Genomic DNA, 12,272 nt, shown 5'->3' with positions numbered 1-12,272 from the left:
CAACTAGTTCAAGCCAGATTTTTTAGTATGAGTTATCTTCAATTGTTTTTGTTTTATATTTTTGTCCATAACTGCTTAACACCTTGAATGTTTGTTTAGTAAATGTACATATTTGCTCTGTTACAGCTATTTTACTATGTATATCACAATATACTTATCTAATGATTACAATTACCATTTTATGAATGTTGATATAAAATACCAAGTATGACATCATATAAGACATTGAACAATTTTAAAGAGTTGACCTTTGTATATAAACCTTGATGTCAATGCAAATGTACATAATTTCAATAAATTTAATTATAAATTTGAATGTAACTTATCTTGCTTGCCTGAAATAACACATATGATTGAAGATATTTGTTTTTTCATATTGTCAGTCAAAAATAACTGTTATGAATATGAATTCAGAATATTGCACAATTTGATAATTTTGTCATGATATACAAATTGGCTTTTTTAAACATCATATTTAATGAAATTAGTTTAAATAGTAATTTCAGACACTTAATTGCATTATATGAATAACATTTTGAGCAATCATATGACTAAATTATTATAGATATAGCACAAATGTGGAACTTTGGACTTAGCCTAACCATTTTCAAAAGTAGTTATGACAATGTATTATTTTTATTGTCATACTACGATTAGAATAAATTATGTTCACTGTGTGCATATGTAGGTCACCTGCTAAACCTTGAAAATTGTAGTGTTTATATAATTTTCATGTGATTTGCAACAATATAAAAAAAGGGGGGACCCCGAAGCAGGCCCGCCTCCATCTGCATACATTCGAGGGTATGCGCTTATGTCCTGGTGCCTGATAAACCAGGACATCAGTTTCTCTGAATTTATTGGTTCCCCCGCTTTCTGTTCCTCTCTTTATTGTTATTTATTTATTTATAATATACAATTACATACATGTACATCGAACAAAATTATATATATAATAAGAATAGATAATTCATATATTATTTAGTTATTATCTCTTTCTTTTTTCTCTCCAAGGTTGTCCAGAGCATTCTGGTGTTCAGAACAAGTCATATTTATTAATTTATGACATTTGTAAATTAATATTATATATTTTTAATATTAGGGATGTGTGTTATTTACATACTTTTTCCATAAGATATTAACATCTGAGTTTAAATAGATAAAATTATGATTAATATTGCAGAATGACATGATGCAAAGAATATGATTACACTACATTTTTATAATAATTACATGAATGAAATACAATGAGCACTCATTAAGTTACTGTTGGTTACTCAGTTTAATAATACATATCTAATGAGATAAATGTTTCAATAAGATTCAAACATTATCTAACTTGAGTTTAAGTCTCTCGGGAAAAACTGGTATCAGCAGAAATTTGGTCTGTGATGTTTTATGGCAGTTTAGTGTACCCTCTATTGGAAAAGTATTGTTGTTCTTCAGGAGTTAGTTCATGTGTTTGTTAGTTTTATTGCAAAATTTATATAAAATGTTTACTAAATTAATACTAGGGATTTGAACATATTGAACCCTCCCCTTAAATAGGGCCATGCAACTTATATTTAAATAACCACCTCACCTTTTCTTTGGGTTTAATTTTAAATGAGACTCCCTTTAATGCTGGTAGATCATTTTTAGAGTATCTGAGGTACACATTGTTGAAGGTTATTTCTCCACTTTCTGGCCAATCACTTGGAGGTTTCTTTTCTGAAAGATTAAATGTAGATAATAAACAGAAAATTAAATGATTACATATTAGTTGCTGTAATAAATATTTTGAATGCTCAAATTGTTAAGTACTCACAACACTAATTTATTTTGTTAGGTTTCGAATTTTATAATTCTAAATGTATTTCTGGTGTCATTTCTTGTAATCAACACTTCAAGCAATTTTAACTTCCTTCGTTATAAAGAAAAATGTTTTGCAAACAGTGAAGAGAATCACAATATGCTTCTTTGACTAAAGGAAATTTAAAATTAATGTACTTCAATATTTTTTTTTACACATAGGGTACATACGGTACTTCAGTTTGGCTCCTCATACATTATGTGTGCCGACCTCCATGGCAGAATGGTTAGTACAACATGCTATGATGCCAGGGGTCACAGGTTCAAAATCCAGGCTGGGCATGGTTCTTTGTGAGTGTCCCTTCATCAATTTCATCATATCATCACTCATCCTCATCCTCACAATTAGCCAAATGTGTCAGAAAAGCCAAATAGATTACAAAATCAATCAAACACATTGTGTGCAAATAAAAATGTTGTTTACATATAAAACTGAAATGATAACTTTGAATTCCAATAAATGTTGACTGGGTGGCTGAGCATTCTTTTGAAACTGCTACCAAAATTCCCAGGTACAAGTTCCAGGATGAGCATATTTTTCTTTTTTGATGTTTCTTTAGTTTTAAGTATTGGCCGCGGTGGCTCAGTCGGTAACGCGTCTGACTACCATGCTCAAGGTCCCGGGTTCGATCCCCGGCCGGTTCAAATCCGGGAACTTTTCTAACGGTGGAAGCGGCCCCGGCGCCCACCCAGCGTCGAATAACATGGGTACCTGGGGGAAACCCTGGGGGGTAAAGGCGGTCAGGGGCGTGATGCTGATCACATCACCCCCACTCACGACCGGATCAAGAAAGTGTGGGGCGTTACCCCCACACCCCCTATACGCCTTCATGGCGTGGTGCTATGCACAGGGGAACACTTTACTTTTTTTTTTTTTTTTTACTTTAGTTTTAAGTTAACTTTATGCACAGATAGAGTAATCAGGACTGGATCAACTGTTTAAAGTGGGATCCGAACCACCATGTGCCTCCACAGAGAATAGAACCCAGGACCCCTTGATTACAAGGTGACGAACATTGATGGATTTAGTGGCAGATGCATGTGCCCTTTACAAAATGAAAAGTATTGATAGCATTGTATTACAACGAACAAAAAATGTTCATGAAATCTTTTTCCATGTAGTAAAAAAATAAAACTATGCTTTGTGCACACACATAAATTGGTACTAGATATACTAAACACTTAAAATAGGTCCACGTCGGAAATCAAATTTTGAGTTTGGTGCTTACAAGGCTTTAATGTTAACTGATGGACAGAAGGTGAGAACATTAAAGATCATATTTTTCCAATGTTGGTTGCAGTTTCGTCTGATGAAATGAATTCTCAAGCTTATCACTTTCTGTAATCATTGTTACTACAAATAACATCTCAAGTAACCACAACCATTGGCCCAACACCAGTTTTTACGTGGGAATGTTTCTTTTTACTTTGGTTGGCAAATTGATGTTGGTCTTACGTTGGGCCAATGGTGGTTACCAATGCCAACATTTGCCCAACCATGGAAAAGTGAGTCAGAAACAGTTTGAAAAACAACTTTCTCATGTTAAGACAACTTTCAAGGGTATCCTGTAAATACTAGTGTAAAATAAATTACATGATGTGTTTCTTTTCGAATACTTCAGTCATAACACATACTGAAAATGTAATATTTTTTAATAAAAGTATAGAAGCTATTTTTAAATTGCGGTCACTCATGAATTCTTTATCAGCAGCCATGGATGAAAGATGTGTTGGGAATTGCTTATTGTTTGTCTCTCTAGCTGTAGCAGAACAAGAACATTCTTACATGTATTCTTGTGAAGCAGGTTAAATAATGTTATGTACAGACTACATTCCATGAAACATGGAAACTAAGTAAACTCTGAGAAAGTTTTTTGTACTACCACTTGAAGGTACCTTGAAAACTTATATCACATGAATGAGAAAGTGGTGTGCATTTTTTTTTACAAATAATTTGTGCTATTGTTTACATTTGGCCTTGCAATTAATTATTTATATATCAGAACACCAAACTATCTATATAGTTTTCATAACACCATTATGCCTTGCTTCCATGATATGAAAAACTCAACATGCTGACCAAGGCAGAAATTTATTTTATTATAAAATATAAACTAAACATAACATTTCAACCTTCTGGCAAGGTCTTATTTAGACTCTGTTGTACTTGGTGCAGAGTCTGAAGAAGACCTTGCTAGAAGGTTGACACATTACGTTCAGTTTAAGTTTTATAATAAAATACATTTCTGACTTGGTCAGCATATTGAGTTTTTCATTAACTTTCCAAATATATTTGATGTTTTGCAGGATTTAAATGATGATGAAAACATAAATGAAACAGACGTAAATAAGAATTTGGAGAACATACATAATGCAATAGAATCAGCAGCTAAAGAAAGTATAGGATACCATTAACCGAGAAAAAGTAAGCCATGGTTTGATACTGAATGTCATAATCTAATAGAAATAAGAAATCGGGCTAGACTTAGGTGGTTAAATAACTCTGATGATACAAATCTAAACAATTATAATAGAATAAAGCGAGAAGTTAACAGCACGTTTAGAAGTAAAAAAAGAGATTACTTGAAAAGCAAAATTAACGAAATTGAAACAAACAGCAAAAACAAAAATATCAGAGATTTGTATAAAGGTGTAAATGAATTTAGAAAGGGGTGGCAACCTAAAGTAAACTGCATAAAAGATAAAAACGCTGACCAAGTGATATTCTAAATACATGGAAGAACGACTTTAATGACCTTTTAAATGTTCATGTAGGAGATAAATCAGAAGTAAATTAAGTGTACACAGCAGAACCTTTAGTTCCAGAAAGAAACTTGACTGAAGTTAAAGATGCTATTAAAAGGCTAAAGAATAACATAGCACCTGGCATTGAATTAATACCAGCTGAGTTAATTAAAGATGGTGGAAATTCGTTAATATGTCAAATTCATAAATTAATTTGTTTAATATGGGATAAAGAAAAATTCCTCAACAGTGGAAAGAATCCATAATTGTTCCTGTGTTTAAAAAAGGTGATAAAATAAACTGCAATAATTACCGTGGAATTTCTCTACTCTCAACAACATATCAAATGTTATCTAACATTCTTTTAACAAGACTAACCCAATATGCTAATGAAATTATAGGTGATTATCAATGTGGATTAAAATGTAACAGATCAACTACAGATCAAAATTTTCACATCAGACAGACACTTGAGAAAAAGTGGGAATATAATCAAAATGTCCATCAGCTATTCATTGACTTCAAAAAATCATATGATTCTGTCAAAAGAGATAAATTATATAATATATTAGTAGAGTTTGGAATACCTAAGAAGCTTGTTAGTATGATAAAAGTATGCACCAGTGAAACAGAAAGTAAAATTCGTGTGGGTATTAATGTGTCTGACAAATTTACAATTCATGATGGGTTAAAACAAGGAGATGCACTATCTCCATTGCTCTTTAATTTTGCCTTAGAATATGCTGTTAGGAAGGTAAAAGAAACTAAAGAAGGACTACAATTAAATGGTATGACTCAGTTGTTAGCATATGCATATGACGTAGACTTATTAGGGGATGATATAAATGCAATTAAGAATAATGCTAAATTATTTTTCAAAACTGCTAAAGAGATAGGTTTGGAAGTTAACAAAGAGAAAATTAAATATTTGCTTACAGGCCGAAACCAAGTGTTAGGTGATAATCAAAATCTAATTATTGATAACAACTCATTTGAACCAGTTACCAAATTCAAATACTTAGGAGTAATATTAAAAATGAAAATTATATTATAGAGGAAATAAAAAGTAGGCTTAATTCAGGAAATGCATGTTACTTCTCTCTTCACAAACTTTTGTCTTCTCGTTTAATATCTAAGAGACTAAAATTTAAAATATACAAAACAGTAATTTTGCATGTAGTATTATATGGGTGTGAAACTTGGTCCCTTACATTGAAAGAGCAACAAAAATTGAGAGTATTTGAAAATAAGATGGTTAGAAAAATATTTGGACCTAAAAGGGATGAGGAGACAGGCGAGTGGAGAAGGTTACATAATTTAGAACTACATAATTTGTATTCATGTCCACATATTATTAGAATAATTAAATCAAGAAGACTTAGGTGGGCAGGCCATGTGGCATGAATAGGAGAGGAAAGAGTTCACAGGATTCTTGTTGGGAAATGAAACCTGATGGTAAGAGACCTGTAGGAAGGCCAAGACGAAGATGGAGGGACAACGTTGAGATGGACCTAAAGGAAATCGATAGGGATGGAAAAGAGTATATAGTTCTTGCTCAAGATTGGGAAAGATGGAAGGTCTTTGTTGCTGCAGCCATGAACCTTCATGTTTAAGAAGGCTAGAGAGTTAGTTAGTTATTTATATAGTTTTCAGTACATTGGTCCAACGTAAAACCATACATTGGGCCAACCTAGAAACCACTGCTAAAATTACAATTGGCCTATGGTATGTTCTTACGTTTCAGTACATTTAGTTACTTGGGATCGAACTACTTCTATTTCACAAAAATCTACTAATGCTACCACTATGTAATCCAAGCATACTTGGGTTCATTTTCTGGTGGAGGTACATTGTACAATGGTTTGGATCCCATTTTGAAGGTCCAGGAAAAAATGTAGATCCGTTTATGGTGATGATATGACCACTAAGACATCAGGGAAGCCTGGGTGTTCTTTGTGGGTGTCCCTTCATCATCACTCATCCTCAGTGTCACGATTAGCTAAATGTGGCAGAATGCAAGACAATTACAAATTATACAGAAATATGTCTTATTTCGAGGAAATAGAAGAACTGTGTTGTAAAAATGCAAAAATGGTAAAATGTGTCCAAATATGCCTTATCAGTTTCGTCTATTTTGGGTGATTTTCATCAGATACTTAAAGATGTCACCTCAGTATTTGTAATATAATTAAGCCTTGTTTCCGTATTAAAAACACTAAGTTGCTGACCATCTTAATAAACTGCCTTGTTCAGCAAAAAAGTGTTTTTTTCTCAGTATTTGACCTGATGCCAAGTAAAAAATTATGTTAAAACATAAAGTTCTGGGCCCTAATTATGAATTATATCTTTGAACGTTTTGCATTACACTTATTACAAAATATGATAGCAAGACATGTTTGGAACAATTGCATTGTCACATACACAATTTTAAAAATTAAATCAATACTCAGTGTTTCATTACCCTATGATCTCAAACAGTACTTCCATATGGATAGCCAGTGCATAACTGCCAAAACTTTCATATTGTATTTACACACAAACCTATTTCAGTTTCCAGCGGTGGCTCCTTTTCTATTCTTGAGTATTCCAAAACTCTCTCCACTGAAGTCATGTTGTTTTCCACCTCTGCTGATTGCCTTATTCCCCACTGGAGAACTCCAGTCAATCCAATGCACTGCGTGATGGCAAGGCCAACATTTCCTCCAAGAAAATCTGCAGAGAGAGAGAGAAAGAGAGAGAGAGAGAGAGTAACAATTTTCTTTAAGGATCCTAGAAATTTTAAAATGTTTTTACCTTCCTCCATAAATTTACAAAAAATTAGAAGTTACAACGGGTCCATGGTGTTCCAGTCAGTATATTGTCCGACTGCTGTGCAGGTGGCCTAGGTTCAACGGTGGAAATTTCTCTGCATAAAGTGTGTGTGAGGTAAAATCAACCAATCCAACAACATTTCAATTGCTTTTCTAAATTTTGACACATCACAGTATTATGTAAATCCTCTAAATACATATTTATCCCCTTCATAAGTTGGAAGATATTTTTGATACATAATTCACGATATGTGTGAATATTTGATGAGACTATGGTATATTTCGGATAGCCGAGAAAAGAACCTGAAGAAGGAAACCTTTGTTTCTGAAACATTGTTGCATAAAATAGACACTCACTTCACATAAGTAACAAAATTTTGTATTTTTAATTTATTGGAAATACGAATTAATATAATTTTTGACAGGCTGCATTGTTGTACAGTCTCAGCCATTATAATGAAACTGTTATGGCACATTTTACAGTGGCTTGCATTTTTTTAAAATTTGTCATGCAAAAGTACTTAAATTCTATCTAGAAGTGACACATACCTCTATTAATAACCAAGAAACTGAGAGTCACAAATGCAGTGTAGATTAGACAAACACAATCCAACCAGAGTCCAAATGCTCTACTCGTTGCAAGGTACATATACCAGGCTGATGAATGGAGGTTCTGAAAGTATAAGAAATTTGTTATTAGTACAAGGACTTTCATTCAGCACTAAAATTCAAGTAACAGATTCATTAGTTAAAAATCTCATGCCAATGCACATGTGGATCTGGAGGATAAGGAGGGCATTAGCTCTCCCAAGCGAACAGATGATTAATGATATTATCAGGGATTTGGGTGTTTTATTTATATGTGTAGCAACTCAGTTACTTTTTGGTTAAGTTACTATAACTGCAATTCTGTTACTTTTAAAAAGTCACTTTCCGAACACTGGGACTTTATTAGAACACTTATTGTTTATTAGTTTATAAAGGGTGTCCCAATAAAAGCAACGGATTTAATATGCTGAATAGAACACTTTTTTAAAGAAGAATGACAAATATTTTTATATCATTACAACGGGTAAATGCTCCAATTTAATGATGCCAAGTTTGATTTACGCAAACATGTTCTAACAATACCTTTATCAGTGATTGTTGCAGCTTAGTTGATGTGGAGGGTTTTACAAAGGAACATTGAGTTTTGATAGTGAAAACTCATTACAAGAATGGCGAGTGTTATGCAGAGACTTGTTTTGTGCAATCCTTGGACGTGAATGTGCACCTAGTGTAAGTAAGTTCACAAGTTGATCAAGAAATTTGAGGAAACAGGTTCAACAGCAGACATTAAAACACCTTGCTCTCAATCTAGCCGGTCTGTTGAGAACATCATTATTGTGCGTGACAGTGTTATTGTGAATAAAAAGAAAAAATATTTCATTCTTAAATCGGAACATTTACCCATTATAATGATGTAAAAATATTAGCCATTTTGTAAAGATGCAGTATTTTCTTAAGCATATTAAATCCATCACTCTTATTGGGACACCCTTTATATTATGAGGGGCATTCAAGTCAAGCTGGAACTTTTGAGTTTATTAAATAAAAAGAACGAATTAAAAGGAGGGGAAACTGGATTTATTTTTAGACAAACACCCCTGCTACATTTATGCACTTATCACAGGATTTAAGGAATGCCTGGAAAGTTTCATCATACAGGGTGGCTCAAAAAGTCACTTAACATCCCCGGTACAAGGCCACTGCAGCATGCAACATGGAAATGGTGATGACCAATCGTTATCAGCCCAAGGGGGAATCACATTGACGCCACCCTCACGATCGGCGGCCATCTTCATGTCCGCCATCTTGAATTCAACTTCAGAATTTAAAATGGGAATGGGGTGATATGATATATCAAATCAGGCTAGAATTTCACGACAAATGCAATGGTGAAGGTTTGTTTGACGTATCTTTAACCAGTAAAAAGTTAAGACTGAATTCTTGTACCAATTTGCTCCTTTTCGAGGTGTAAGAAAAATGCCTCAAAATTTGTTTAGCGCATCGGCAATGCATCGAGATCAAAGTGACATCTAGGGAGAGAAGTTCACATGCCATTGCATACGATTTTAATCGGATACATCCACAAAGAGCTGCGCATTATGAATGGTTGTCGCGAACAATTTACAGTGTGACGCTTCATTTGAATTAAAAGTCCTTCACAGTGACAAGGTTAATGTTTATGTTCATAAGGAAGTTCAAAAACAGAATATGTGACCCTTGTCATCTGATAACTAACTTTGGACAGAAACTGCTTCACAACGTTCCCACAGTGTTCTGGTGTTCCTCCCTATTGAAAAAAACTCTGTAAAAAGTACCTTCTTCCATAAGCAAGGATGGAAAAACCTGTTTATTTAACAATACAAGTAGCCCAAAGCATTTAAGGTTCCGTTGATGTAAAATTGACTAACCAATCGTGTTCCACACAGCACGTCACAACATTAACTTACCAGCACTAAGCATTCAGCTTTGATCTGTCGAAAATGAGTTGTCAGATAAAAAGCATCGAATATTCTGTTTATGAACTTCCTAATGAACATAAACATTAGCCTTGTCACTATGAAGGATTTTTAATTCAATGGAAGCGTCACACTGTAAATTGTTTGCGACAACCATTCATAATGCGCAGCTCTTAGTGTATGTATCCGATTAAAATCGTGTGGAATGGCATGTGAACTTCTCTCCCTATATGTCACTTTGATCTTGATGCATTACCGATGCGCTAAACAAATTTTAAGGCATTTTTCTTACACCTCGAAAAGGAGCAATTTGGTACAAGAATTCAATCATAACTTTTTACTGGTTAAAGATACATAAAAAAAAACCTTCACCATTGCATTTGTCGTGAAATTCTAGCCTGATTTGATATTTCATAGCTCCCCATTCCCATTTTAAATTCTGAAGTGAATTCAAGACGGCGGACATCAAGATGGCCACCGATCATGCGGGTGGCGTCAATGTTTTTCCCCCTTGGCCTGGCAATGATTGGCCATCACCGTTTCCATGTTGCACACTACAGTGGCATTGTATAGGGTGTTAAGTGACTTTTTGAGCCACGCTGTAGAAAGATTTGTCAGTACGCCTGAACCATCCAAGGACAGCCTGCTTCATGACAGGGATTGGAACTGATCGACACATGAAACATCTTTGAAACTTTTACACCATTGAAAAATCTTACTGCGGCTGAGAGTCTCATCACTAGGGCTAGGATTTTATGACCTAAAAATCACCAAAATATGGAAAATAAAATATGCTCTTATGACGAAACATATTACAAAATATGCCCTTATAACATCAATATCTAAATGCTGAAATATTTTCACATACGTACTATTTTTAGTTCACTTTATGGACCCTGAGTTGCAATGCACAATGAATACTTTCTCTAAATTTTCAAATAAAAATTAAAAAGATTTTACTGCAGTCCAAAAAAAACCCTCTCTTGAGTAAACATGGGAGTAAGAACGAATCCACTTCAAAAATGACTGTATATTTCTTGAAAATGCAAAAAATATGTTGAATATGCACGAAAATCCATCAAAATAGGCTGTATCATGCAGAAATGGCAAAATATTCCAAAATATGCCCTTAAAAAGCAACTTAATTTAATTAGTTTCTTCATAATATGAATTTCTATAAGTTTAGGGAACACATCACCTTTCCCCCCAAAAATATGCTAAGTCATGATAATCCTAGACCTATTCATCACCATACTGAGCTTGGAGTCTTCTGTAGATTTCTGCAGATTTTATGCCTTCGTTCACAAGAAACTTCATCACCACATGCTGGTCCATGCACGCACTAACATTGTTGTATGTCTTCTTGATTAACTGTCTCTGGACTGGTCCGTGACATGTGCACTGCCTATCAGTAATAGAACACACTAGTCACTTAGTACTTTGTCTAGCATCGCCACACAAGCATACATTATTGTACCTGTAAAATTAAAAGTCTCTGTTTGACTTGAACACCCCTCATAGTTTGTTCACATGTTTGAATTTGTGGTGAGAAGCTCTGGCATCTATTAACTTGGGATGTTGATAGGAAGACAGAAAAAGAGATATGCCCTTGAATTAGCATGTTGTAAGATGTTGATGTGCTCTAACAGAAGATGATCCATTATGAGAACCATGGCTCCTCTATCAATTCTTTCTATAGAAGTATCAATAAATGTTAAGCATTGCTTTATTCAACTTTATCCAATTTACCTGATGACTGTCAAATTCCTTGCTGAGCATCTGTTGAGCTCCAAATGCTCTTATTGTTGTGAGTCCTTGGATGGATGCATTCAAGTGGGTGAACACTGGGCTCCGTGCTGGAATAGAATTGAAATGCACACTGCACAATGAACAGCTTAAATATGCATATGCACATGATGGATATCATGTGAACATCACTGTTAATTAACCCATTACCTGCAGTGCATTTACAATGTGTCCCATAAGTCTGGAACCATAGGAGAAGAAGAAAACAAGTTAATGCTAAAGGTCAAGGTAAAGTGTTCTCCTGTGCATAGCACCATGCCATGAGGGTGTATAGGGGTGTGGGGGTAACACCCCACACTTTGTTGATCCAGTCGTGAGTGGGGTGATGTGATCAGCATCATGCCCCTGACCGCCTTAACCCCCCAGGGTTTCCCCCAGGTACCCATGTTATTCGACGCTGGGTGGGCACTGGGGCAACTTCCATTGTTAGAAAAGTTCCCGGATTTAAACCAGCCGTGGATCGATCCCAGAACCTTTAGCATGGTAGTCAGATGCATTATCGAGGGAGCCACCGCGGCCACCTACAAGTTAATGTTAAGAACTTATTGTTGTAAAA

The 12,272-nt window shown here is 34.6% G+C and overlaps 1 protein-coding gene across 1 annotated transcript in view; it reads right to left on the bottom strand.

Moving 5' to 3' along the window:
• LOC145993984 (ATP-binding cassette subfamily C member 4-like) overlaps positions 1–12,272 on the bottom strand; it is a 116,748-nt gene that overhangs the window by 28,872 nt on the left and 75,604 nt on the right. Inside the window, exons 19-22 of the mRNA XM_083130016.1 lie at positions 11,660–11,766; positions 7,956–8,079; positions 7,138–7,308; positions 1,583–1,710 (exon numbers count right to left, since the gene is read on the bottom strand). Coding sequence (XP_082986142.1) covers positions 1,583–1,710; positions 7,138–7,308; positions 7,956–8,079; positions 11,660–11,766 — 530 coding nt within the window. The remainder of the gene's footprint in view (positions 1–1,582; positions 1,711–7,137; positions 7,309–7,955; positions 8,080–11,659; positions 11,767–12,272) is intronic.

This window comes from Lepisma saccharinum, chromosome 10, assembly GCF_977018435.1.
Source record: "Lepisma saccharinum chromosome 10, izLepSacc3.1, whole genome shotgun sequence".
In the NCBI taxonomy this organism is placed as follows: Eukaryota; Metazoa; Arthropoda; class Insecta; order Zygentoma; family Lepismatidae; genus Lepisma; species Lepisma saccharinum.
Note: the sequence above shows the minus strand (reverse complement) of the source record. Positions and strands in the feature narration are given on the sequence as shown.